Here is a 27892-nt window from a genome sequence, read left to right as displayed (position 1 = left end):
ACAGTGGGCTACATGTGTGGTAGAGCCTAGGAGTGGAATAAGGTGCTGGGTCTTCTAGAAGGGGAAGTAGCATGTAGCACCGTTGCCCAGTAACTAGTAGGCGTTTGTTCATGTTTGTTCAGAGTTCATCATCTAGTTCAGACTTAGCAAACGCTAGCGCTCAGGCTGTATTCAGCCATCTGTGGCTCCTGCAAGGGTGTAAGGATGGACCTAATGTTTTTAAATAGTTGAACTTGGATCCTTTAGAGCCAGGCACAGTGGCCATCACTGGAATCTGAGCACTCAGGAGGCAGAGAGCAGCTGAGTTACACAGAGCAACAACTACAGACCACAGGCCGGGGACCTCTCCTTGGGTAAATGTGCTCAGGCTCAGAGCAGAGGCTCCTCAAAGCCCGTGCTCAAGCCTCACATCTACACACGGGGAACTAAGCTTGGGAAAGGAGTGTTGTGGGCCTGGGAGCACAAAGAAAGAAGCTTAGGGGAGAGAGATTGGGGAGTACCTGCCGCCTGAGTTCCTGCAGCTCACGCCGGGCCTCCAGCCGGGAGCGCTCCACCTCCTGCAGCCCAGCCCGCAGCTCCCCGGCCTCCTTGCCCAGAGCCGCACGCGCGTCCTCCAGGAGGGCCAGCTTCTGTTCCTTGTCTTCGCTGGCAAGCTTCAGGCTAGAGAGGGTGAGGGCAGAGGCTTCCCTGGATTGTAGGAAGAGTGATCTGTGGCTCTATGCAAAAGGCTTTTCTCTAATTCCCACTGCAGAGCCCAGCTGCCGGGCTGTGGGCAGGCCCCAGCCAGGGGAGACGTGGCGAGGCTGGGTGTTGGGAGGGGATCCAAGTGTGGACCCAAGCCTGTCTGCTGGGTCCCCTTTCTGGGTAGGAAAGCCACCTGCGATGACTCCTGTGCTACCCTGTAGCTAGAGAGGGACCAGAACATCCCCACCTAGGCAATTTCCCTGGCCCCACGGGGTGAAGTCAGGTTCTAGAGGAAGGGGGGGCAGGACGTGGTGAAGGCCTAGGCAGGCCTCCCAAGCCCGCACCTGATGCGCTCGCTCTCGGCCTTCTTCACGGCAGCCCGAAGCTCCTCGTTGGAGCGCCGCAGGGCCTCGCGCTCCTTGACGCCCTCACTTAGACTGCGCCGCAGCTCACTGGCCTCCATGCGCTGGGCTTCTTGGCCCTCCTGGCTGTCCCGCACCTTGCGCTGGGCCTCGAGAAGGTCCCGCCGCAGCCCATCACGGGTGTCCTCCAGCAAGCGCAGCTGAGTCCGCAGCTCTTCAGCCTGTGAGTCCAGCACAGGGGCGGGGCTCCGTCAAGCTGAACCCATGTCCATCCCTAGAGCCCACCCCTTCCTCTGTGGTGACTTCTGACCCCAGGCTGAGTGATGATTTGGGACGAGGCATGCTGAGGTCTAGGCCTGAAATAACCCATCAGTCTTCCAGCAGACGGCAGCAAGAGGGCAAGGAGCCCACCCTCCCTCAGCCCCTCCACCCTACACATAGCACATGCTGAGTTGTCCATCGCCCTCAGCAGCAGGGACGAAGCATACCCTTCTGAAATGCCCACAGGTCCAGGCCCCCAGCAGGCCCGAGATGGCACCTGCTGGGCTATCTGGGGAGCATGGGTTCAGGCTCACCTCACGAAGGGAGGCCTCCCGCTGCCGGCCCAGGTCCCGGGCCTGCTCCTGCAGCCTTTTGACCTCCTGGGCATGGGCACCAGCAGCCTCCTCCAGCTGGGCGCGGAGGTCCCGCAGCTCAGATGTCAGGGCATTCACCGTGCTCTGGGACAGACAGGCCACTCGAACTTGTCATGAAGTGTGTCTACCCCCCCATGGCCTCCAGCCCCGGGGGCTAAGTTGTCCACTTCCAGCCCCTCAAACACAGCCCCTCTCATGGCCTGCCGAGCCCTGCTGTCTCTCAGTGCCTGGTGGGTGCCATCCACATGGCTGGCTCTTGCTCCGATGGCAGGACCGAGGCACAGTTGCTTCATCTCCCTCGGGCAGGGGGCCCCAAAGGAAGGGCTGAGCCTCTCCTCACAGAGCCCAGAGGCTTCTACCAGGCTGGCCTACCCTCCCGGTCAGGTGTGCCCCCAACCCTGGTAGGGGCCAAGCTGCCTACCCGGTCCTGCTCCTGGCGGCTCTGAGCATCTCGCTTCTGCCGCTCCATTTCCAGAGAGATGGCAGCCAGACTGTGCCGGGTCCCCATCAGCTTCTCTGACAGCGCCGTCTTCTCGGACTCCTTCAGGGACAAGGCCTGGCCATGGACAGGGGACACAAGGCTCAGCGGCCACAGGTGACACAGCCCCTCTGCTGCCTGCCATTGGCTCAACAGCACAACCACGGCCCCAGACAGAGCCGACTTCACTATCTATCGCTGACCTGCCACACTGAGAGCCAGGCTGTCACGATTCTCACTTAAGTGTTCATCCATCTTGGGTGGTACTAGGATTTGTGTGTGTTTGCTGGTGCTGAAACTTGAATGTAGGATCTGGACACTGTCCTTTGCCATTTTCATTCAAAGTTGGCATTCTATTACTTGAGGCACAGCTCCATTTCCAGCCTTTTGGTGGTTAATTACAGATAAGAGTCTCATTGACTTTCCTGCCCAGGCTGGAAAGACCTTAGATCTCAGTCTCCTGAACAGCGAGGATTTTAAGTGCCAGCACCTGGTTGGCATTAGAGTTTGAACTCAAAGCTTCACACTTAATAGGCACATTTTACCACTTAAGCCAAGCTCCCATCCCTTTCTTTTCTTTTCATGGCTTTCTTTTCTTTTCTTTTCTTTCTTTCTTTCTTTTTTTTTTTTTTTTGCCAGTCCTGGGGCTTGGACTCAGGGCCTGAGCACTGTCCCTGGCTTCTTTTCACTCAAGGCTAGCACTCTGCCACTTGAGCCACAGCACCACTTCTGGCTTTTTCTATATATGTGGTGCTGAGGAACTGAACCCAGGGCTTCATGTACATGAGGCAAGCACTCTTGCCACTAGGCCATATTCCTAGTCCTTGGCTTTATTTTTCAAATAGAGCCTCATGTAGCCTCTGACCACCAGTCTCCTACCTATATCTCCTGCATGCTAGGATTACAGTGTGTGCCACCAGGGACAACTTACTTGTTCAGAAGGGTGTGTGTGTGTGTGTGGCTTATTGCCCAGGCTGGCCTCAAACCACAATCCTCTCGTTCTCTACCTCCCAAGTAGCTGGCATTCCAGCACGCGTGTGTTCTCTTGCTCTCACTCTCTCTAAGGTAGATTTATAGCTATTATCTCAGACTGGCCTGTAACTCCTGATCGATCCTTCCACCTCAGCCTCCTGAGGGCTGGAATTATAGGCATGTGCCATTATGCCAATATCCCCATCTTATTTATAGATGAGGAAACTGAAGCTCAAACAGGGAATGTATCTTTCCCGGGTGACATAGCAGGTGAGAAGAAATGCCTCCAAGGCATTGTGGGAAAGTCAAGCATTAGTTCTCAGGGAAGCCTACCTGTGCTTGTGATCATCATGGGAGCTGCCCAGGAGAGTCTGAGGATGCCTGGCCCAGTGGGGTCAGAGGAGGGACAGGAGAGTACAGGATGCTTCCCTAGTGTCACTGTCACTGTGAGCCAGGCCCAGACCTTGTGCTACGTCCCACACCCCTCCAACTCCCATTCTGCAGGTGAGGGAACTGATGTCTGGGGGGAACATGACCCACTCCAGGGCTCCAAGCCTCAAGGCTTTCCCACGAGTCCATACCTGCTGCTTCTCACTCTCGGCCAGGAGCAGGCCCTCATCCCGCTCCTGCTGCAGGGCAGCGATCTCCTCACTCAGCTCCTCCTTCTCAGACTCCATCCGGGCCAGCAGCTCTTCTCGCTCCCGCTGCAGCTGGCCCTGCAGCTGGGTCCGCTCTGCCTGCAGCTCCCGCCATGCAGCTTCCTGTGGTCCAGGCCCAGTCACGTGACACACCAGGAGGGACCCAGGAAGCCCCCTTCCCCCCATTTCTTAGAAGCATTCAGCAAGGGCCCAGGTGCCACACAGCTAAGAGACAGGACCAAATCACTGTAAGGTGGGCTGTTGAGAGCGGCAGCACCTGCACTGGGTCAAAGAACCTTCCACAGAAGGTGGGACAGCTGCCAGCCAGGTAAGGAGGAGAGAAGAACCCAAGCCAGGAACCTAGTCCAGGAACACCCGGGAAGGACTCTTCCAAGACACAGATTCTGAGATGAGTGGGGGCAGCAGAAGCCTCAAGCCCAGGGGATGAGGAACATCTAAAGTTTACATCAAGACCTGACAGCTGGGGCTGGGGATATGGCCTAGTGGCAAGAGTGCTTGCCTCATATATATAAGGCCCTGGGTTCAATTCCCCAGCACCACATATACAGAAAATGGCCAGAAGTGGCGCTGTGGCTCAAGTGGCAGAGTGCTAGCTTTGAGCAAAAAGAAGCCAGGGACAGTGCTCAGGCCCTGAGTCCAAGCCTCAGGACTGGCCAAAAATAAATAAATAAATACTTTAAAAAAATTAAAAAAAAAAAAGACCTGACAGCTGTGGGACAAGGATCAGGGCTGAATGAGAGGAATGAAGGGGTTTGGGACCCAGCCTGGCAGAGGACATAGACAGGATGATACAGACTCAGGGACAATCACAAGGCCACCCTGAGCAGAGCGCAGGACGAGAGGAGTAAGGGGTTTGGAGCACAGGAGTCTGGCTCACTGAGGACAGGGTAGGTGGGCAGGAGGAGCCCACAGGAAAAGGACAGCTCACTTAAGGAGCCCAGGACAGCTGTCCAGCCCCAGCATCGGCCCCTAGAACGTGGTGCAGTTAGTCATGGTGGCCCTTCTTCAAGTGCTGTGCTGCCACCTGCTGGGTACATGTGATAATGTCCATCAGGATCCATGGAGACCCAGTGGGGCCTGGGGCCCCTCCAGCCCTGTATCAGGACACCGAGGCTATGGGAGCAGCCCTGTCCAAGTTGGGTGGCTCTGGGCCTCGCCTTGAGGGCCACTCTGGAGAGTATTTTAGTGTCAATAAGACTAATTTATGAGCATTTACCAAGTGCTAGTCCTCTTATGCAGGTTATCCCATGTATCTCTATAGATGGGGAAATGAAGGCACAGAGACCTTAGATAACAGCGTTAGCATGTAACTGAGATCAGATGCAAATGTAGGGAATCCAGAGCCTGCCTTCTAGTAGCTTCCCTGCCCTGCCTTCTTGTATGCACAGGTCCAGTGAACCTCCACGTTAGCAAATGAAAACGCAGGTCTGCTGTACATCACACTGGCCTTTCTCAGTGTCACTGTAGGTGACCTGTGGCACTACCATGTTCCCACATGTCCCAGGGCCTTGAGGGCAGACAAATGTGGAAACTGAAGACAACTTCTCTGAGGGAACAGAAGAGTCAGTGAGGTGACACAGAGTCCTGCCCGCCCCCACGCAACTACTCAAACCTTCTCCCGCTGCAGCCGCTGGACATCTTCCTCGTGGGCTGCCCGCTCCTCCCGCAGAGAGGCCTGCGCCTCCCGCTCGGCCTGCACCAGCTTCTGTGCCATCAGCTCCTTATCCAGAGCCGCTTTCTCTTCTGTGGTTACCATTTGCTGCCGCAGACCTGCCAGCTCCCCTGCACAAGGGCAAGGGGTGGAGGAAAGGACAGAACAAGATCAAAACTTCCCCTGGGATAGGTGAGCACGTGGGTCAAACCTTCAGAGGCGAGAAGGCTCCCCTGACACCTCGGCTGAGTTCCCTTGGAGAACTGATTCACCCTCTCTGGCTCTGGCCCCCTCTGCCTACCTGGGATAGCATCAAAGGAATAAAAGACTGAAAAGAAGGGTCCACAAATGGAAAGGATGTCAGAACTATAAGCACCCCCATCACTGAGTGCACTTGGGCAACACTCTAGCTATAGCCATCGTTTCAGTTCTAGTTTGTCCTCATCCTGATAAGGCTCTGAGGTCAGAAACCTCTCAAAGCAGCCCGACTTGTCATAGAGCGTCTCCTGTAATGACAGAGCACTGTAAACAATCGTCAGTGCTCACAGATGGGACAATGTGGAAGATGAGCCTCACCTGGACAGGTAAACACACTTCCCTGGTAAGGGGGAATCCAGGACCCACCACCACTTCCCTTCTTAGAGGCAGACAGGAAAATCCATTTCCATGACACAAGTAGGCGCTTAGTGTCTGGTGGATGGGAAAGGCCTGAGCACTGAGCACGGCTGAGGAACGCAGGGGGAGAGAGCCGTGGGGAAAACAGCTGAGGGCTCTACAGGGAATCAGAGCTCCCCAAACGTCCCAATGACGAAGAAACGGCAGCCACTGGTGGCGGAGCCCGGCACCATGCCAAGTCTTTCACATGCTCTCTTCACCTTGCCCTGGCAGCAGGTTTGGCAGGAGGGCGGGCACCGACTCCCGTAACATCAAGACTTGGCGGCCCAAAGAGCAAAGGGGCTCATGTTCAAGTCTGGAACTCAGGTCAGCTGCACTCCTAGCTCCCACCTTGAGATGCCAGAATCCCATAGGGTGCAGTCAGGGCCGGAGCCTGGGGTCTCCCAGCCCCTTATACCTGTCAGGGTCTCCTTGGCCAGCAGCAGGGCCTGTCCATCAGCTTCTAACTGCTCCCGACGGGCCTCCAGCTGGGCCAGCTGCCTCTGCACCTCAAACAGGCTGCCCTCCAAGGCTTCCTTCTCCAACCTGCAACATATGTAATCGCCCCAGCCCCAGGTGCCAGGTAACCGTGACTCTCAGGGTGTGGCTGGCACAGGCTCTCATGCTAGCCTGCCTGCCTGGCCTGCCCCAGGCTCCTTGGGGAGCTGATCCAGAGCTAGGCCATGTTGGCAAGCTGGGCTCCTAACTAACGACTCCAATGGGCCAAGCCAGAGCAGGGCTAGTCAAGAAGTGCACCCCCCCACGAAGAACCTCACCCCAGCCCTCTGGGGAAGGCTGGGCAGAGTATGAGATCTCACCTCAAGCGCGAGGCCTCCTCTGACAGGGTCCGGCCTTCCCGCTCAGCTGCAGCCAGCTGCACGGCCAGACTGGCCCGCTCCTTAGCCAGTGCTTCCTTCTCCCGGGCTGCCCGCTCCAGAGCCTCGGCCTGCCGCTGGGACTCTCTCTGGGCCTGCTCCAGCTCCTGCTCCCGCACAGTCAGCTGCCGGGAGAGCTGGCCCCACCCGGGGAATGAGCAGAATCCCCAAGAACCCCTGAGCCTGTTCACCTACTTGGGGTCTGGCCCAGCGGCTGTCCTGGCAGGCAGAAGGCCTATGTTTGAGCCCAGGCCTTGCCCTGATGTGCTGAATGGAGGACAAATGACAGCCTTTGCTAGACCTGCAATGTACGTGTGTGCAAAACCAAGGGTTTCTGGCTGGGAAGATGGCTTAGTGGTAGAGCACTTGCCTAGCATGACTGAAGCCCTGGGGCAATTCCTCAGTACCACATACACAGAAAAAGCCAGAAATGGCACTGTGGCTCAAGTGGTAGAGCACTAGCCTTGAGCACAGAGAGGCTCATGGACAGAGCCTAGGCCCTGGGTTCAAGCCCTAGGACTGGCAAAAAAGAAAAACAAAAAACAAAAAACCCACAAAGGTTTCCTTAGCTAGGCTTGTGAGTAACTTTGTTCCCAAAGCCTTTGGAGAAATAGAATGAATAAAACACAGAGGTGGGGGCTGGGAATATGGCCTAGTGGCAAGAGTGCTTGCCTCCCATACATGAAGCCCTCAGTTCAATTCCCCAGCACCACATATATAGAAAATGACCAGAAGTGGTGCTGTGGCTCAAGTGGCAGAGTGCTAGCCTTGAGCAAAAAGAAGCCAGGGACAGTGCTCAGGCCCTGAGTTCAAGGCCCAGGACTGGCAAAACAAACAAACAAACAAACAAAAAAACACAGAGGGTGACTGCTCTCCAGGCCGGCAGGGCCACAGGGGGAGAAGCTACAGCTGCCTGGGCACCCACACTCCGTCTTCTATACAGTTCTCCGGGCTCTGCAGGACAGCCCTGAATCCCTACAACCCCGAGACCCTTCCAGCTGTAGCTTATTCAAGGGCTTCAGCTAGTGGGAGTGCGGTGGACCTAAGCCCAGGAGCTGCGCCTCCCCTCCATTCCTGCCCTGTCCCACACGAGCGTGGGGCTCAGCCTACCTGGGCCAGCTGCTCCTGTAGCCGGCTGCGCTCACTGCGCAGTGTGGGGAGCTGCTGCTCCAGCGCCTCCCGGGCCTGCTCCGCCACATGCAGGGAGCCCTCCAGGCCCTGCCGCTCCACCTCCTGCTCTAGCCGCAGCTGCTCCAGCCGCTCCTGCTCCTCCAGAGCCAGGACAGCCTCCTGCTGGGCCTGCTGCTGCCTGCCCAGCAGGGCCGCCTTTTCCTCCTCCAGCTGGAGGGATGGGCCAGGGTAAGCAGGGGTCCTTCCCAGATCAGGGATGCCTCTTCCACCCTCCTAATGACCCCAGCCAGCCACCCAGAGGAGACAGGTTTCCTAACAGACCTTCCTTCCCTAAAACATGAGAGAGAACATATATGGAGATGGGCGCAGGGTGTAGGGCCTGGGTGGCACGGTGGGGTCCAGGGAAGGGAGGGCAGGTGGAGATGGCGTACCTGGGCGACGTGACGGTTCAGCTCCAGCTTGTCCTGGGCGAGGCTCTCATTGAGGGCGCTCAGCTTGGACAAGGAGTCCCGCAGGGAGGCCTCCTCTGCCCTCAGCTTGGTCAGGGACAGCTCAAGCTCCACGCGGCCGGCCTCCGCCTTGGGGGGAGGAACCAGGCGGTAGTGCCACTCAGACAGGGAGAGATGGGGTGAATGGGGACAGACAGGAATGGATAGCGACAGGTCCTTAAGATGGGGCAGGGCGCTAAGAGTGCGATATAAGGAGTTGGGAAGCACCCCTGCAGAGGCCCACGAGGCCCTTTGAAAAGAGTAGTACAAGACATGGCTGCTCAAGAGTATCCCTGCCAGGCAGAGCTGAAAGTCAAGGGGAGAGTAGGGGGTCCACCACTCAGGATCCGGACTGTAAGGCGGTGGGGGCGGGGACAGGCTCTGCTGAGGCCTCTCAAGACTGTGGCCCCAACTCTCAGAGATCCAGATAGGAGTGGGTCACCGACGACCTGTGTCCCGAGATGGACGGAATGATCCACGCTCCAGGCACTGGCCCCAGGCATATGCCGTTATTGGAGGCCAGTTCACTGCTGACCAGGGTCAGAGGTCAGTCTGAGGCCAGTGAAAAGACTAAGGTCGATGGCCATGCAGCCAACAGGGACCCACCTTGGTCAGCACCTCAGCCACCTCGGCCTTTTCAGCCTGCAGCACGTCCCGCTGCAGCGTGGCGCAGCTCAGCGCTTCCCGCACTTCCACCAGTTCCTTCGCCAGCCCCGAGCGCTTCGCCTCCAGCTGCTCTAGCTGTCTATGGCTGTGAGACAGAAGACGGGGGCGCCTCCGGTCACGCCCTTCCCCCCGCAGGGTGCTGGGAGAGGCTCAGGCAGAAGTCCGGGGGAAAGAGCCTCACCCACCAGGACCACCAAGCTCTGTGAGAGCGGACATCATGGGTATGCTCAAGGGCAAAATGGAGTAGCAGCTGCTTTATGAAACTGTCCTAAGGGCACCGGCACTAGTAACTCACACCTGTAATCCAAAGCTACTCAGGAGGCAAAAATCTGAGGATCGGGCTGGGGATATGGCCTAGTGGCAAGAGTGCTCGCCTCATATACATGAAGCCCTGGGTTCGATTCCCCAGCAGCACATATACAGAAAATGGCCAGAAGTGGCGCTGTGGCTCAAGTGGCAGAGTGCTAGCCTTGAGCAAAAAGAAGCCAGGGACAGTGTTCAAGCCCTGAGTCCAAGGTCCAGGACTGGCCAAAAAAAAAAAAAAAAAAAATCTGAGTCACAGTTTGACTACAGCCCAGGCAGAAAAGGCCCCGGGAGACTCAAAAACTGAGTGGAGCTGTGGTCCAACGTGGTAGAGCCTAAGTTAGCCTTGAGCAGAAGAGTTCAGAGACAGTGCCCAGGCCCTGAGTTCAAGCCCCACAGCCAACAAAAAAAGAAAGAAATTGTCATAAGGATGAAACACGTTTACGATGCAGGAAGTACTTCAAACATTACCTGACACATCTTTCCAAAGATCTTGAGAAACAAGAATAATATCCACGCTGGGAATGCGGCTTGGTGGTAGAGTGCTTGCCTAGCATGTATGAAGCTCTGGGTACCTCAGTACCATATAACCAGAAAAAGCCAGAAGTTGTGTTGTGGCTCAAGTGGTAGAGTGCTAGCCTTGAGCAAAAAAGCAGCTCAGGGACAGTGCCCATGCCTCTGAGTTCAAGCCTCAGGACTGGCAAAAGAAAAAAAGAGTATCCACTACTACAACACACTAAACACCATCACCACTTAGATCTCAGTGAGGTAAGCAGCGGGTTTAAATCCTGGTTCTGGTACTGTGGTTCCTCTGATAAGTTTCAGGACCTTCCTGTGCCTTTCACCACTATGGAAAAAGGAGATAGTACCTTCTACATCAGAGATAGCATCAGGGTAAAAAACCTAAGTGCTTAAAATGGTAATAATATAACTGCAATTGCTATTGTCACTTTCAATTTTAAAAATACGAATATTAAGCTGGGTGTCAATGGCTCACACCTAAAATCCTAGCTACTCAGGAAGCTGAGATCTGAGGACTGTGGTTCAAAGCCATCCCAGGCAGATAAATCCAAGGGAATCTTATCTCCAGTTAACCACCAAAAAGCCAGAAGTGGAACAGCCTTGATGACAAGCTACGGAACAGCACGAGGCCCTGAGTTCAAGCCCCAGTACTGGACTCTCCAAAAGAGTATGAGTATCATTAATATTGCTCTTATCCTCCTCCCAGTCCTCTGATACCACATCAGTGGCATGCCTCGCTGAGCCCCAAAATGGGGTGAGTTAGAAGGTCCTGCATTAGAGCAGTGCCCAAGGCCTCCTCTAAGCTGACTCATGATGCTTGTCAGTCCCAGGGTGCCCTGGAAGCCCAGGGGTGGTGCACTGGAACAGCTCTGACATGGAGGCAGGGAGCGGCCTACCTGCGCTCAAGCTCCCTGCGTACCCGGGCTCCATCTTGCACTGCATCCTCCTGCTCTTCCTCTAGCTGGTCCCGCTGGCGCCGCAGCTCCTCGTGCGCAGCCTGAAGCTTCTCCAGCTCCTGGCGCAGCTCCTGAGTCTGTTGCTGAGCCACCTGGAGACTGTGGGCCAGGCTTCCCTTCTCCCTGCAGACAGGGCGGGGAGCAGAGGGCGCATCTGGAGCTGCTCCCTTCAGGAAGGCTACTGGGTGGCCACTCCGGCCACAAGTCAGATCCTCTGTCGTCCAAGACACCTGCCTCTAATGAAGCCTGGCTGACACTGCTCGTGCTGATTCGTCTCAGTCCCAGCCACATGGAGGCCAAGGGGGAAGGACAGAGGTGCTAGCAGGTAACCCCACCAGGTCCAAGAAGACAGAGCTAGCTCCTGGACCCATGGACAACTTGGCTGCCAGTTCTGCTAGGCCACATGGCCAGGAAATCCCACATTGGGTATCTATGACCTTCGATTCTAGGAAGCCCAGGAGATACAGATCTGTCCAGACCTCAGAGGAGACAGCCACTAGGCAGTCCAGCAGGCTTGCAGAGAGCTGCCATCTTCCCCAGCAGTCATGCGCAGGGCTGGGGTCTGTATCTGTAGCACTTCCCATCCAGGCCAGGAGACTGAAGGGCAGGGCTGGTCTCATTTGTCACCTGAAGTGGCAACCCCTAAATATACTATAGACCAAAGCCAGTAGTGGGTTGGGAAAAAAACTCAGAATAGGCTATTAAAGTAAAAATAGCAAGCTGCAAAAAAGAATGTTCACTGTGAACATAGCTATTTAAAAAACCCATCTTGTGGATAATCCTAGGTACTTGGAAGGCAGAAATTGGAAAGGTAGTGGCACAAAGACACACTAGGCAAAAAAATCAGTGAGAGCTACGTTCACCAACTAGCCATGTGTGGTGGCATGTGCCTGTCATCCCAGCTACAGGTAGAAAAACGTCTGTCTGCACCAGCCCTCGGCAAAAATGCAAGACTCTATCTGAAAAATATTCAGAGTAAAAAAGGGTTGGGGTATATGGTTCAACCAGTAGAATACATGCCTAACAAGTTCAAGGAGCTGAATTCAAAACTCAGTACAGGGCTGGAAATATGGCCTAGTGGCAAGAGTGCTCGCCTCATATACATGAAGCCCTGGGTTCAATTGCTCAGCATCACATATATAGAAAAAGCCAGAAGTGGCGCTGTGGCTCAAGTGACAGAGTGCTAGCCTTAAGCTAAAAGAAGCCAGGGACAGTGCTCAGGCCCTGAGTTCAAGCCCCAGGACTGGCAAAACAACAACAACAAAAGCCCCTCAGTACAGCCAAATAAATAAATAGCCAATTCCCTCCACATAAAAATCATAGGCTTGCTATCAGATGGACACAAATTCCATTTCTACCTTGCTGTTTCCTATCACTCACAGTGTGAGTTTGGGAAGGTCTCTTATCCTCCCCATAATGACAGTTTCAAATTGCAGGTGTTACATATATTGATATGAAGGACAGACTCACATAAATCTATACAAAGCCATTGGCAAAGGGTCTGGCACGCAGTAAGTGTCCCTATATACCTACTGTGTTACTTTGCTGCCAGGAAAAGATGAGCTCAAATCAGTGATCTAGGAGGGTAGAGTAGGCAGAAGTGAAAAGGGGATCCCCCTTTCATTTCCCCTCTATTTTTCAAACTTTTTCTAGAACACTTCTTTTTTGTTGTTGTTTGTCAGTCCTGGGGCTTGAACTCAGGGCCTGAGCACTGTCCCTGGCTTCTTTGGCTCAAGGCTAGCACTCTACCACTTGAGTCACAGCACTACTTCTGGCCATATTCCCGGCCCTTAAACACTTCTATTTAGGAAGAGAAAAATCAAAAACCCAAAACAATTAGGTAGCTAAGATACGATGTCAATTTTTTTTGGGGGGGAGGGGTCAGTTGTAAGGCTTGAACTTGGGCCTAGGCTCCATCCCTGAGCTCTTTTGCTCAATGCTAGCGCTCTACCACCTCGAGTCACAGCTCCACTTCTGGTTTTCTGGTGGTTAACTGGAGATAGGAGTCTCATGGACTTTTCCTGCTCCAGCTGACTTCCAACCTTGATCCTCAGATCTCAACCTTCTGAGTAGCTAGGATTACAGGCATGAGCCACCAGCACCTGGCTTCAGCTTGGAAATTTTTAAGTAAAAATAATGGCATCCACAGACTCTTATCTCAATTAATCACCAAAAAGGTAGAAGTGCAGCTGTGGTTCAAATGATAGAATGATAGATTGGGCAAAAAGGGCTCAGAGACATAATCTAGGCTCTGAGTTCAAGCCTCAGGACTGGAATATACACACATGCACATGTGTGCATGGTGTGCCTGCACACACACACACACACACACACAATCTCCAAGATGGCTGGGGACGCAGCTCAGCAGTAGAGTGCTTTCTAGAATGTGTTAGGCTCTGTGTTCCATCCCCAGCACTACAGAGTAGATAAATAACCTCCAGGAAACAGTCTACCACAGGGATATCAACAGAATTCTATAAGGTATAAAACAAGTTCTACAGCTATGTGTGGCTAAAAGCTGAGGATCATGGTTCAAAAGCCAGCCAAAGTAGGAAAGTCTATGAGATTCTTATCTCTGATTAACCACCAAAAAGCCAGAAGTCAAGCTGTGGCTCCAGTGGTATAATTCTAGCCTTAAGCACAAAAGCTCAAGGACAGTACCTAGGTCCTGAGTTCAAGCCCCAGTATTGACACCAAAAGAAAGAAAAAAAGGCAATTATAGCTAGTTGTGATCTGTTAGAGCAGAGCCTTGGCTCTGCTTGGCTTGGGCTGCCCTTACGCTCAAACACTGATTAGAACCCCCCCCCCCCCAGCCTCCCCAAATTCCCTGCACACCTGTTCAGAAGGTCATTGGCACTGCGCAGACGCTGGGCTTCATGCTGGGCATCCTCTTGGGCCTGGGTGGCACCATCCGTCTTGTCCCGCAAGAGCAGCAGCTGTTCCTCTAGGGCCCGCCGCTCACCCTCACTGTCACTAAGCTGCTTCCGCATGGTGCCCAGCAGGTCCTGGCTTGCTTCATAGCGCCCGCGCATGTCCTGGAGCAGAGCAGGGGTAGCACTCGAACAGGGGAAGCTCACCTACACTGTGCTAGTTCCATAAGACCCGGGCTGAATTCCACTCTCCTGAGCTCTTACCAAACAGTGGAGCCCGGACCTCCCTGCGGGCCTAAGTGATTCAGAAATGAACCCCCAGGAGGTCAGAAAAAGCCCTACTCTTTCCCTTCTAGGCTTTGACTCCACCCCTAATGCACCCAGGCTCCTTCCCCTAGCATGCTGCTTCCACTCACGCTCCTGCACCTCTGCCCCAGGTTCCCAAGCTCTCTCATCTTTGATTCTGATTCCTCCTCCCAGGCCTTTCCTGCTGGGTTCTGGTTTGTACAGTCCTGGACTCTATCACCAGCTCCTCCCACACTAGGTTCACCCCCACGGCCCAAGCACCTCCCACTCAGAGCTCATCCCAGGGCTCTGCCCTTTACCAGTTTCCCAGGCCACCGTCCCCCCTCCCCCCCCCAAAGGCTCAGTTAATACTTCTCAGGGCCTTGGCCCCACCCCTAGGCCCTAAGCCCCACCTGCAGGGGAATAGGGGAATGCGCTGGCTCCCTACCTGGACCTGCAGCTGGCGTTTGTGCAGGGCAGAGTGGATCAGGATGAGAGTGGAGGAGTCAGAACAGGCAGGGGATGGGCCTCGGCGGGGTGATCGGCCACGGCCCGGTGAGGGGCGCCGTGGTGGGGACGGGGTGCGGGGTCCTGAGAGCCCTCGCAGACTGCCGTCAGAGACATCTGCTGTGCGGTCTGAGCCGCTTAGCTGGACGCCGCTCTCGGAATCAGACAGGACAGCCTAGAGGTGGATGGCACAGGGAGGTAGGCTCGGAGAAGTCAATACCTCTCAAAAGTTTCCTTGCTGGTAAGCATCGGTAGCTCACACCTATTCCTAGCTAATCAGGAGGCTGAGAGATCTGAGGATCAGCCCTGGCAGGAAAACTGTGAGATGCTTATTTCCAATTAACCACCAAAATGTGGAACTGAGGCTCAAGTCATGGAGCACTAGCCTCAAGGACAGCGCCCAAGCCCTGTGTTCAAGCCCCAGGACCAGCACCCACCGCACCTCCCCCCCCCCCACAAAGTTCCCTTGCTCTAAGCAGCTTTCCTGAGTGCACCCTCTTTACTAGCACTGCCCACAGCCAGGCAGGTAAGGTGTCTGTTGAAAAGACATTTTTCAGCCAGTACTGTCTCAGGCTTCCCAGGGCAGAAGCCACTGAGCTGGCAGAGCTGTGGAATAGCAGCAGTGGAGATACCTAGCCCCACGCCCTTCAGTTCCGTTCAGTGCGCTCAATGGCCCAGGACTGCACACCAGCTCTACCTGTGCCAAATCCCTCAGAGTCTGCTGCAGCCCCTCTCCATCCTCCGTCTCCAAGGCTGCCTGCTCCTGGAGCGAGACAAAAACAGTGGTCACGATTCAGTCCCACGTGAGACCCCATCTCCCCTCCACCCTGTCCTCTAGGTGAGCCCCACACACAGCCCTGCTGCCCTCATTGAACAAGTGAGGCTCAGAGAAGCAGGGCCTTATCCCAGTCACACAAACACCTGAAAAAGAGCCCAGGCCCAGCCCACAGAGGGGGACCAAGCCAGGCAGTGCCCTGGAGAGGTGGCCCATCTCACCAGGGCCTCGAGCTTCTCAGACAGTGCCTTGTTGACCCGATCCTTCTCCAGGTTCTGGTTCTGGAGGCGCTCCACTGCCAGAGCCAGCTCTGTCACTCTAGAGGTACCCGAAGCAACAGAGGAAGAACGAGGTAACTACCAGCTTGTATCCTTCACGCTCCCCACCTCCCCAGCTATGTGATCTTGAGCACAACCCTTGGGGCCTCAGACTTACCACCTGTAAAACAGGAATAAGGAAACAGCCTGGGACTTGCCCAGGAGGCAGGAGTTGGGGGTCCTGTGTTTTGTCTCTGATGGGAGACAGCCCTCTAAATATCAAACAGGGAGCCCAGGCTAAGGCTGGCTGAGCTCCTGCATGCCAGTCCAGGGAAAACACTCCAAGTGACCCCTCTACAGGGAAGTTGGCCTTGAATGGACTTTACTACCACTCACCTGGCACTGAGGTCAGCCTTGTTCAAGTCACTCTGCACCTGCAGTTGAGTCAGCTCCTTCTCTCGAAGTACCTTGACCCGAAGCTGCTCCTCCAGCTGGGCCTGCAGCAGCACTTGCTTCTCCAGAGCTGCCTCGGCCCGGTCCTCTGCCAGCTGCAGCCCCGCACTCAGCCCCAGGCCTGCCTCCTGCACACCCCGTGAGGTCCGGGCCAGCTCCCCACTCAGCTGCAGCAGGTCCCTAGGAGGGACACAGGACAGGGGATGGGATGAGAGTGACTCCCAAGAGCAAATTGCAGCCACACCGCCATCTGTCACTAGCAAACTGGGGAATAAAGTGTGAATGAGGCTGTGGGAAAACAGGCTCGCTCTGCACTACACAGCTGACAGTGAGAGCAGCCACAATGCAGGACAACTAAGCTCAAAAAATCAACTGCAGAGGCTCCTGGCCTTGCCCACCCCACCTCTAAGAAGGCATCTTACAGTTACTCCAACACAGGGAACAGCCCATGTACAGGCGAGTCTCTGTGACATTACCAAATACTGGCAACAACCTAAATATCCACCAAAAGAGAATCACCAATAAATAAGTGATGGTGTGTTCATTCATGGCACACTGTCACTGAGAACCGGCAGGCAAGCTCCTCTTAGCCTGACATGGAGCCACCTTTCAGTATAATGGATGTCACAAACATCTTCTACAGAGGTAGTACTGGGAATAGTGGTTCAAACCTATAATCCTAACTACTCAGTAAGCTGTGGCCGGTTGATCTAAAGCTCCAGACAAGCTTGAGCTATAGAGCAAAACCCTGTCTCAAAGCAGCAAAGTTGACCCCCTGTGTGTGATATGTAACTACCTGCTGTAAAATGCATAGCTTTTATCTTTAAAAACCCAACCCTACTGAGGCTCAGTGCTGTTCTTTACCATCCTGATGGTGGAGAGCAGATGCTGGGCATAGCTAAATAAAGACTCCTAGCCCAGAAAAAAACAAAACAAACAAACCAACAAAAAACCAGCAAAGCAAGCCAAGCACCAGTGGCTCATACCTGCAATGCTAGCTACTCAGGAGGCTGAGATCTGAGGATCAAGGTTCAAAGCCAACCCAGGCCGGAAAGTTCATGAGACACTTATCTCCAATAAGCTATTCAGAAGAAACAGGAAGTGGAGCTGTGGCTCAAGTGGTAGAGTGCTAGCCTTGAGCACAAAGAGGCTCAGGGGCAGCGTAGGGCCTGAGTTCAAGCCCCAGGATCAGCAAAAAAAACAACAAACACAGCAAAGCAATTATAGGTAAATGGTGCTCACACCTGTAATCCTAGCTACTCAAGACGCTGAGATCTGAGATCAAAGCCAGCCTGGGCAGGAAAATCTGTGAGACTCTTACTGTGATAAAATAACTCCAGATTAGGCTCAACCACCCCCCCCCCCAAAAAAAAAAAGCCAGAAGTGAGCTCTGGCTTAAGTGGTAGAGCACTAGCTTTGAACTTAAAAAAAAAAAAAAAAAAACTCAGGGATAACACCCAGGTCATGAATTCAAGTTCTAGGACCAAGACACACACACACACACACACACACACACACACACACACACACACACACACACACACACACACACACACACACACACACACACCAGGGGCTCCCAATCCTAACCCAGCTACCTACTGCTGTGTGTGAGTTCTAGGACCAGTACACACACACACACACACACACACACACACACACACACACACACACACACACACACACACCAGGGGCTCCCAATCCTAACCTACTGCTGTGTGTGACCCGAGGATCACCCAACTTCTCTGAGCCTCTGTGTCCTCACTTGTACTAGAAAGCATTACAGTTCCTACCTCACAGGGATTCAGTACTCTTAGGAGAAATTAAATCTATGAAGGGCCTAGTTGCAGTAAATCCCATGCAAGAGTTGATTACTACACTAGCCGCCTCTGTATCTCCACTGGGCCTGGTATGCTGAGTTGAATTGGACTTGGAGAAGGGTCTGTCAGCAGGTACTACAGAGTCCTGAGCTGTCCCCTGCCCCAGCCAGGCCTCACCTCTCCGTGCCCATCTTCACCTCGCTGACCAGCCGTCGAAGCCCCACAACCTGCCTCCACAGGAGGAGCAAGCGGCTGTGTTCGCTGTTGAAGTAGGCATTGAAGGTCTGGGGAGAGAAGAGGCAAGAGAGGGGCTGGGTGTGGCCAGTCCCTTCCCCCTTGCCCCCAGTTCTGACTGTGATGGAAGGGATGATGATGGCACCTATGTACGCCGTTATCACAAGCAATAGGAGCAAATGTGCACCTGGCACACGGCAGTCTAACACAGGCCTGCTGTTACACTGATGGCTGTGACTCTTGCTAACATGCTCACTTGGCCCGGCTCCCGTGCTCTCCATGGCCATCCCCGCCCAGGTCAGGCTCCCCAGCCAGCTCCCAGCACACCTCCTCCTCACGCCGCCACGCTGCCTCCCGCTGTTCCAGCTCCTTGCGGCTGCGGGTCCAGTCACTGGTCACTTTGCGAATGTCCTCACTCAGAGCCTGGTTGGCAGAGCCTGCTTGGTCCAGCTGCTCTCGAAGCATAGCATTCACCTGGGCCAGACTGGCACTCCTTGGCATAACAAAGGAGCAAGTGGCCACTCCCTCCCTCGTGGGGAAGGGGGCCCCTGCCGACCCTGTGCCCTCCCTGAAGCACCCTCACCTCTGCTGCTCCTCCTCCAGGCGGAGGAGGGCACTCTCCAGGTCTCGGCTGTGCTCTGTGTCCTGGGTAGGGGTGAGGAGCATCAGGCTGGAAGGCTGAGGGGAAAGGAAGGGGGAGGCACCTGCCTCTGTCCCACCCTGGTACCCACCCTCAGCCGCTGCTGCTCCAGCTCTGTGGATCTGTCCAGAAGCTGCTGCTCCAGCTCCGAGCACTTCTTCTTATACTGCAGAATCTGGGGATCAGAGGGAAGCAACATGAGCCCCCGAGGGGGGTTGGGTGGGGGCAGGATAAAGGGAAGTGAGGGCAGGAGTGGGAGTGGGTGGCCCTGACCTTGGCCTGCAGCCGCTGCACTAGCTGGGCCTGCCGCTGCTGGCCCTCCTGGTAGGCCTGCAGCTTGCGTCTGTAGGAGGCTTGCTCCTCCTGCAGCTGCCTCCGCAGCTCCACGCTCTGCCGTACCAGCCCCCTGGGCTCTGGCACCTCCAGCTCCCCAGACTCCAGCCGCACAGCTTGCTCCAGCTGCAGGGAAGGGCCCCAGGTGAGAGGCCTGCAAGGCCGGAGAAGGCAGGCACAGGCCTCTGCAGGGGATGCCACCCACAATGCCTTGCAGGCTGACAGCTTAGCACCCGGGGGGCGAGCAAGCACAAGAGGCAAGCCCAGGATGCAGTGCACATATGCATACGGACAAGGCATGCGAGGGCACGCAGGAAGCTCATGACTACATGCATGCAAACCAGAAACGCACCTGGGGAGAAACAGAGAGCCCGTCGCACCACATCCCTCTCCTCCAGAACACTGAGCCCACTGTGGTTCAGGAGGATTCCATCTGTTGCCATGTCTCCTCCACTCTCTCCCACAGAGTCCAGGGAGAAAATGGAGCCTGGAATTTTTTCTCTTTTTTTTTCCTTTTTTGTTTCTTGTGTGGCACTGGGGCTTGGTCTTGCTAGGCAGGCAATCTGCCACCTGAGGCACACCTCCCTCTTTATTTTTTTGCTTTGGTTATTACTGAGATAGGGTGTTGCTTTTTGCCAGGGCTAGCCTGGACCATCTTCCTTTCTTATATTTCCTGCTATAGCTGAGATGACAGGCACACATTAACATCTCCAGCTTTTTTTTTTTTTTCTTTTGAGGGGTCTTGTGAACTTTTTGCCTAGGCTAACCTCAAATTTTGATCCTCCCAGTCTCAGCTTCCTGAACAGCTAGGATTACAAGCATGAGACACTGCACTTGACTTAAAAGTCTGAATATTTATTTATTTATTTTTGCCAGTCCTAGGGCTTGGGACTCAGGGCCTGAGCACTGTCGCTGGTTTCTTTTTGCTCAAGGCTAGCACTCTACCTTTTGAGCCACACCACCACTTCCAGCCTTTTCTGTTTATGTGGTACTGAGGAATTGAACCCAGGGTTTCATGCACGCTAGGCAAGCACTGTTACTGCTAAGCCGCATTTGCAGCCCCAGAAGCCTGAATTTTTATTCCCCATTATACCTTAGTATCTAGAACAGTGCCCAGAGGGTGGTATGGCTCAAATCCAGTAAATACTTAGAGATCATGAATCAAGCATGAATACATAGGAACCTGTTCTGGAAGAGTGCAGACAAGCACACACACAGTGCATGCAGGTGTTCTCAAATGTCCCAAGGTGACAAAGATGAGCAGAGCACTAAGATCCATAACATCATCATCTCCAGCACCTGCTTCAAGCCCTCTCACTCCTACTCTTCCTGAACTCCTAGGAGCCTCTGCCCTACTCCCTGCACCACAGCGTCATCCTTAGACCCCGTTAGAACAGGACACCTTCCCAGCTAGCCAGGGGATTCTCTCAACCCATGCAAAACACCCAGTGTAATGAGGAGGAGGGGCTGACCATGGCGGCGTAGGAACTTCATGAGATGGACGGGATGCAGGCTAAGGCTGCGGGGGAGCTGGTAGTAGGAGGTTCTGCCTAATAGTGGCTCCAGGCTCCTGGCGAGTGTCTACACAAAGCCTGCCAAGTGGGGGAGGGGAAGCAGTATCCACACCCATCCATGGTGGTGGCCCAAGACGGGTGTGTGGATGCCGTGAGTGGGGTATGTTTCACCATTTATCTCCACATGGGATCATGTGTGTCTCTGACAATTCAACATGTCTTGGCTCTCATGTGGATATGGCCTTGGGCTGTAGTTCTATGCTGTAGTACGGTGATACGGCCATCTGTGTGTACCAGGGCATGAGTTGATGTGTCCATGTAAGTGTGTCGGGAGGGGGCAGGGGCACCACTGCGAGAGTTCTAGAAGTGGGTCTGGGCTCTGTGCATATGCGTTTTGTGCATATGTATATCTCTGCGTGGCTCCCTGGGGGCTATGTTGTACTGACTTATACTCATGAGACACAACACACGTGCTGTTTGCACAGTGGGTACATGACTGGAGTATGGGGACATTGGGGAGCTGCTCTGTGCCTGTGTGGGGTCTCATGGTACCTGTCTGTGGGTATGGTCACTTCATGGACCTGAGTGTATCTGTGTAGTGGGTTGGTGTTTCTGTGTAGTATGTCCTACGTGTGTCAACGTTGTGACTTTTTTTTTTCTGTTGTTCATGTGGCTTGAACTCAGGGCCTGGCACTGCCCCTGAGCCTCTTTGTGCTCAAGGCTAGCACTCTACCACTTTGAGCCACAGTGCTACTTCATTTTTCTTCTGGTGGTTACTTGGAGATAGAGTCTCAGAGGAATGCCTGGGCTAGCTTCAAACCATCCTTAGATCTCAGCCTCCTAAGTAGCTAGCTAGGAGTACAGGCTTCAGGTTTTGACTTTCATGGTGTATGCGCTTTCATAGCTTTGCACTTCTGTGTGACTCCAGTTCAGGTTTTGACTTTCATGGTGTATGCGCTTTCATAGCTTTGCACTTCTGTGTGACTCCAGTGCTAGTTTCTGTGATGTGGAGGGGACCCCTCCCCCAGTGCTCAAAGAAAGACAGGCCACACCTCACTCCTCACAAAAATCAGCCTTTCAATTCCACTTGCATTCTCAAAAGGGAAAGAGGCTGCCACAAGCCAGCATGAAAGTTTACTGTCTCCCTTAGCAACCGTAATCCTCCCTTCCCCATTCAATTCACACGGGCCAGGTTACCATGGACACCAGGGAATCCAGGGGGTCCGTCCTCTGGAGTCAAGGCTACTCTCTCCTGCTCTTTCCAGCTGCTTCTTGGGGATCTTGAGGTCCTTTCAGCTGTGGGAGGTGGTTTCTGGGAATCCCTGCCTCAGTTTCCCTGCAGGACCTGCAGTTAGCAGGACATGGATCCTAATCTACCACTCCATGCCCTGACTCAGGGGTGCTGTAGAGTTTAAAAGAAATAGATGTGGGCTGGGGATATAGCCTAGTGGCAAGAGTGCCTGCCTCGGATACACGAGGCCCTAGGTTCGATTCCCCAGCACCACATATACAGAAAACGGCCAGAAGTGGCTCTGTGGCTCAAGTGGCAGAGTGCTAGCCTTGAGCGGGAAGAAGCCAGGGACAGTGCTCAGGCCCTGAGTCCAAGGCCCAGGACTGGCCAAAAAAAAAAGAAATAGAATAACATCTCTAGGTGTTTCCACCCCAGCCACCATGCAAGTACAGCCACGGGGCAGACCCTGCCACCTGCAGGCACTGGGAGAGACATCCTGTGACTGCACTACCATGCACCACACTGACCGCAGGGGCTCAATTTCCCCATCTGTAATAACGCCATCCCTAGCTGGGCACCAGTGGCTCACGCCTGTAATCCCAGCCATCCTGGTCAAGAAAAGTCCGTGAGACTCTTATCTCTAACCACCAGAAAACCTCAAGTGGGAAGGTGTAACAAATAAGACAAGAAATGTACTCACTACCTTATGATGTAACTGTACCCCCTCTATATATCACTTTGCCAATAAAATTTAATTTAAAAAAATAAATAGAAAATAAAACGTCTCAACAGGCAAAAAAGAGAGAAAACCTCAAGTGGCACTTTGGCTCAGCACCCAGGCCCGGAGTTCAAGCCCCACGACTGACATACATACATACAAACATACATACATAAAATATAAATAAATACTGTGACCCCCCAGGTTCTGATGGTCTTTGTGACCCTCCCCTCCCCAGGGAAAGGTCTCAGAGTCATTCAGTTATTGTCACCCAATCTCTGCCTCTAGGTGGGACCTCACTCTAACTCAATGATGGTTCAAATATGTTAGCTAGCTCCCCATCCTCTGCCAACACAAAGGAACTTTCTAGATTAATTCAGCTATCACCCCTCCCCATGCTGCAGCCCAAGCCCCAGCTGTGGGGTTCCAGAAGAGAAAGGCCCGGCCACCTCTCACTCTTCTTCCATTCTTCTGCTGGCTTCAAAGTCACTGCAGACAGCAATTGAAAGGCTGCTGCTAGGGGGGCTAGCACTGTGCCAAGGGCCAACAGAGGCCTAAACCAGAATAGGCTGGCTCAGGGCCCCATCACCACTGACAATGCAGGCCTTGGGCCAGCCTTCCTCCATACCCCCTCCAGACCCTGGAAGAATGAGCTCTGTATTATCCCAAAAAGCTAGGGGCCACCTTGGGCCACCAAGATGCTCCTCAGCAAGTCCCAACAAGTGAAGGGACTTGTCTGGGCTAGCAGACCTAAGCACGCCCCACAACCACACAGAGAAACATGTATTTCCCTTCACAGCATGAGTACAGAGGCTCCTGCACAGACAGGCTCAGCTCAGGAGTCCTGGGCCAACGCTGGCACTGCTACTCACACCCAGGGGTTCTAGGGCATCCCGATGGCTCCTTTCACACCCAGGAAACAAGCATAACACAGAGCCTGGGCTGGGAGCCAGGAGACCTGGGTTCTTGTTTGAACTGCAACCCAAGCATGGTTCTTTCCTTTTCTAGTTCTCTATTTTCTCCTCAGTTAAGTGGACATCATATGGTCCTGACCTCAGTGCATTACATCTAAGGGACCTATTACACACTAGGCACATAACAGGCGCTTGAGAAGTGGTTCCTAGCCAGGTGCCGGTGGCTCATGCCTATAATCCAAGCTACTCAAGTGACTGAGAGCTGAGGATTGTGGTTTGAAGCCAGCCCAGGCAGAAAAGTTACCATTAGACTCTTATCTCCAATTAACTACTCAAAAACCAGAAGTGGTGCTGTGGCTCACATGGTAGCCTTGCACACCAAGAGGCTCAGGGACAGCGCCCAGGCCCAGAGTTCAAGCCCCACAAGCGACAAAAAAAAAAAAAAAAAAGGAAGGAAGAAAGAAAAAAATAAGTGGTTGCTCTCTTACAATGGTTGTTACCACTATGGCCTCCCATCTGCACCCATCTTTCATCCCTCATGCAAGTCTTGCCAATCTTCAGCCACTATCAACATCTCCAGGGTCACATGCCACAAGCCTGGGGCCCAACACACAGCACCTGCATCCAAAGTATCTTGCATCCCTGGTCCTCACCTACCTCCCACCCCAGGACCAGGGAGCACAGGCCCAGGGAGCAGGGAGCTACATGTCCAGTCTGGACACATGGACAGGCCTGGCTAATCCTTCATCCCCTGCCCAGGCCTCATCGCCAGGAGGAGCCACAGCAGATCTTGTGAAGGATGGCACAGGTGCCCATTCTAGCCCACTCAACATCCAGTCACTGCCTCAACCCCAAAGCCCATGGAAATGGGAACCCATGATGTTCAGAGCATCAAGGGGCAGGAAGGGCCACGAGGGATCTTCCTCTGTGTAGGCCTGGGGCAGATGGAAATAAAACACCCGTGGTGCCAGGCACTTACTCCAGTATCTCCTTGATTCCACATAGAAACTCCTCATCATGCTGCCATCCCCCCTACAGAAAACAGACTCCCAGAGGGGAGCACCTGGCTCGAGGCTGTTCAAGTCGGCAGGGGTGCAATCTGAATCCAGGCCAGCCTGTCCCTGGGCTCTCCCCTTGCCCAGGCTGTGGGCCTGGTAGAGATGTGGCCCTTTCCTGCCAGCAGGGGAGCCCCATCTCAGCTCCCAACCCCCAGAAGCACCCACCCTCTCACTGGCTGCATTGTACTTAATGGCAAGCTCATCGCGTTCGGCTCGGCTCTGGGCCAGCAGGTCCTCCACACGGGACAGCTCTTGCTGCAGCAGCTGGTTCTCCTCCTGAAGGGACAGCAGCGAGGCCATCTCCGGGGCAGGCAGTAGGGCTGGCAATGGACAGCAGACACACAGTTGGCTTCTACCAGAAGCTGGAGGCCCTGGTGAGATGCAGTCCCCTGGGACCAACCACACCCATGGCTGCAGTGGAACCCCCTCTGCCCCCCCACCCCAGGCACCCTACTCATCTCTTGGGGTAAGAGGAGCTTGGATGGAAGTGGCTGTCACACCAGGCCTGAGTGGTTGAGAACTAGGCCTAAGTGGGGACAATTACAGAAAGTGTGGCCCTGCAGGGCTGGGAGGGACAGGAGGAAGACTGCCTAGGAGTTCAGGGCCTGTCTCTACCACTCCACCCTCGAACACAAAGCCCTGCGTCATTGTTCCTTCCTTCTCTGATAACTAGTCTTCTCGAGCCTCAGTTTTGCTCATCTGTATAATGGGTGGAATAGTAACCAGACCCTGTCAACAAAGTAGGAAAGTCATGATGGAGGGCAAGGCTCCTCATAACCTCTAAGGCCAGGGCTCAAGATAGTGTAGGCCAGGTGTTTTGTTGTTGGTTGTTTGTCTTTTTTAGGTCAGTCATGGGGCTTGAACTCAAGGCCTGGCCACTGTCCCTAAGCTTTCTCACTCAAGGCTAGCACTCTACCACTTTGAGCTACAGCTCCACTTCTATTTTTTAGGTAGTTAATTGGAGATTAGAGTCTCATGGACTTTCCTGCCCAGGCTGGCTTCAAATTGCGATCCTTAGATCTCAGCATCCTGAAGAGCTCAGATTACAGGCATGAGCCACCACCCAGCTTTAGGTCAGGTTTTAAGGAAGAGGAAAAGGAAGGCCAGAGGCTCTGCTTTAATCCTGGGAGAACAGGACACACACCACAGACCTCACAGAGCTGCTCTTCCATCCTGGGCTGAGAGCTAAGCCTTCTCATCTCTGGGGCTGTAGGGTCCCGATATCCCTGGTACCTGACATGGCAGCTAAACGCAGACTGCTGCAAAACATCATAGGCCCAGCTGCCAGCACAGCAGCCAAAGCCAAAAACACATGTGCCCTGAGGCTGCAAGAGGTTGTATGCGCTGCCCACCAGGGAGAGCAGGGCCATCAAACCTCTCCACAAGTCTGGTATGAGCTGAGCTCCCCCTCCCTGTAATCTCAGGTTCGTTCAGCCACCCACATCCTCTTTGGGAGGAACATGGCATGGTATTTGAGTTTCCATCTTTGCAGTTGGCTGCAGGCAAGCAAAGTGGGACTAGCTGCATTACAGGGTGATAGATAAGTGGCAAATGACATGTCAGCCTCCATCTCCTCCTCCATCAAATGGGTCCTAGTGAGTATTCACAAAACTGACACTAGCATCTCCTCCATCTTATCTGAAAAGTGAGCCAGGAGAAGAGGAGAAGGCGGCAGTGACAGAGGAGGGGGTGGCACCTGGGCACTCAGGCTGGGAGAAGTTGCTGGCGATGATCTCCCTGATGTGGGCGGGCAGGCTGGCAGATTGGGAGGCCTGGGCTGGGTCTTGAATGCTCAGGTCCTTTTCTTGGCCTGGGCCCAGGACACTGCTCTCCAGTGTCTGCAGAAGAGAAGACTTGTTGGGACTTGGTACTTTGGGCTGCCTGGCCTGGAGGGAAAGAGGCAAAGTCCAGTGGCCCAAAATATGTGTGCCCAAGAAACCCTCAGGAGCACAAGCCTGAGAGTTAGAATCACATAGAGCTCCCTGGGAATATATTCTTACCAGACCCCCACCCAATGGCACCCTGGGGGCCAGAGAAGAGAATCAATTTAGGAACCCCACATCTGGGGCAGCAAAGAGGAGTGGGGGCTCCAGTCCAGCTCCCCTCCTACATGTCTCACAATCTTACTTGCCAGGGATCAACCAGAACTCTCAGATCAAGTAAAACCCTTCCCCCTACCAGAGTACTGGAATACGGGAGGCAAAGCCATTGTGCTCCAGGCTGGGGCCCCAGTGCACTCCACCACTACAGATTCCCCCATCGCCTCCTCCCCCCACTCCCCAAAAACAAAACCCTACCTCCCACCAGCTCCCAGGTCTGGGCAGGACAAGCTTATCAGGAACCCACCTGGATAACGTCCTCTAGTGCCAGCTGGGCCTCAGGTGAGCTCGCCAGCCCCAGGTTCATGGGGAGGCGGCTGTGGGCCTCCCCAATCCCCGTTCCTAGGGCCCCAAAACCAGCTCAGCACGGCTGGCGGCCTCCAAGCTAGGCTGCTGCGCTGGACACAGGCAGATTAAGCTTAAATCCGGCGCGTTCCCACGTGATCGCGCAGGGGGCGGGGCTTCCCGGGAGCGAGTGGGAGGCGCGGGAAGCGCGGCGAGCCGGAGGGGGGTGGGGGGGCGGGAGAAGGGGCGGAAGAGAGGGGAAGGGGGTACAGCCAGTCCCGAGCCGGGGGAGAAAGGGGACCGCGTGGAGCGGAGAAGGAAGGGGCAGGATTTGGAGGTTAGGAAGCCCCCTCCTTCCTCTCCCCGCCTTCCGCTCCAGGGGGCGGCGTCCCCAGTCGAGAGGGCGGGCGGGCGGGCGCGGCTGGTTGGGAATGTGTTTACAGGTGCCGGGGAAAAGGCCTCGAACGCTGGCGGCATGACCGCTGGGAGCCCCCTCGGACCCAATCCTATGCCACCCCCACCCCGAGGCTGGCTGTGTCCCATGGCCGGCATGTCTCTGAGCCTCAGTGTGACGGCCGGTGAGGCACATCGTGAACCTAACACAAATGCTGATTCTATTCGTCCCCCAGGAACCTGGGTCCCCAAGTCCTCCCCGGCTCCTCCGTAGTAAAGAGACTAAAGAGACTGTATGGCCCAGTGGTGAGGCCCGCGGCTCGGGAGTATCTGATCTGGGGTCCCATCTATGGGTAGGTGCAGTGACAAGTTATCTCTGTAAGCCCCCAGTTTGCCCAAATCCAAAATGGGCAGGAGAGCACCTCCCACATCAGGTAATTGTGCGGATTAAAATGCACTGAATGTGGACT

The 27892-nt window shown here is 54.4% G+C and overlaps 1 protein-coding gene across 4 annotated transcripts in view; it reads right to left on the bottom strand.

Annotated features, from left to right (window-relative positions):
- The window catches only part of Crocc (ciliary rootlet coiled-coil, rootletin), a 48068-nt gene that overhangs the window by 11192 nt on the left and 8984 nt on the right, over window positions 1-27892 (bottom strand). The window contains exons 1-25 of one of the 4 annotated variants that reach the window (XM_048350326.1): window positions 26992-27251; window positions 26342-26531; window positions 24811-24965; window positions 19151-19336; window positions 18969-19052; window positions 18821-18882; window positions 18565-18730; window positions 18181-18287; window positions 16127-16363; window positions 15695-15791; window positions 15396-15461; window positions 14640-14873; window positions 13872-14071; window positions 10977-11159; window positions 9196-9340; window positions 8533-8679; window positions 8081-8311; window positions 6914-7107; window positions 6514-6641; window positions 5403-5572; window positions 3713-3892; window positions 2103-2237; window positions 1622-1765; window positions 1029-1267; window positions 501-660 (exon numbers count right to left, since the gene is read on the bottom strand). In XM_048350326.1, the coding sequence (XP_048206283.1) occupies window positions 501-660; window positions 1029-1267; window positions 1622-1765; window positions 2103-2237; window positions 3713-3892; window positions 5403-5572; window positions 6514-6641; window positions 6914-7107; window positions 8081-8311; window positions 8533-8679; window positions 9196-9340; window positions 10977-11159; window positions 13872-14071; window positions 14640-14873; window positions 15396-15461; window positions 15695-15791; window positions 16127-16363; window positions 18181-18287; window positions 18565-18730; window positions 18821-18882; window positions 18969-19052; window positions 19151-19336; window positions 24811-24965; window positions 26342-26531; window positions 26992-27051 (3900 nt within the window). In that variant the 5' untranslated portion in view covers window positions 27052-27251. Of the gene's footprint in view, window positions 1-500; window positions 661-1028; window positions 1268-1621; window positions 1766-2102; window positions 2238-3712; window positions 3893-5402; window positions 5573-6513; window positions 6642-6913; window positions 7108-8080; window positions 8312-8532; window positions 8680-9195; window positions 9341-10976; window positions 11160-13871; window positions 14072-14639; window positions 14874-15395; window positions 15462-15694; window positions 15792-16126; window positions 16364-18180; window positions 18288-18564; window positions 18731-18820; window positions 18883-18968; window positions 19053-19150; window positions 19337-24810; window positions 24966-26341; window positions 26532-26991; window positions 27252-27892 lie in introns of those variants that run through there. The other 3 variants (XM_048350327.1, XM_048350329.1, XM_048350328.1) reach the window with 3 other exon arrangements.

The sequence above is a fragment of the Perognathus longimembris genome, chromosome 7 (assembly GCF_023159225.1).
Source record: "Perognathus longimembris pacificus isolate PPM17 chromosome 7, ASM2315922v1, whole genome shotgun sequence".
NCBI lineage: Eukaryota > Metazoa > Chordata > Mammalia > Rodentia > Heteromyidae > Perognathus > Perognathus longimembris.
Note: the sequence above shows the minus strand (reverse complement) of the source record. Positions and strands in the feature narration are given on the sequence as shown.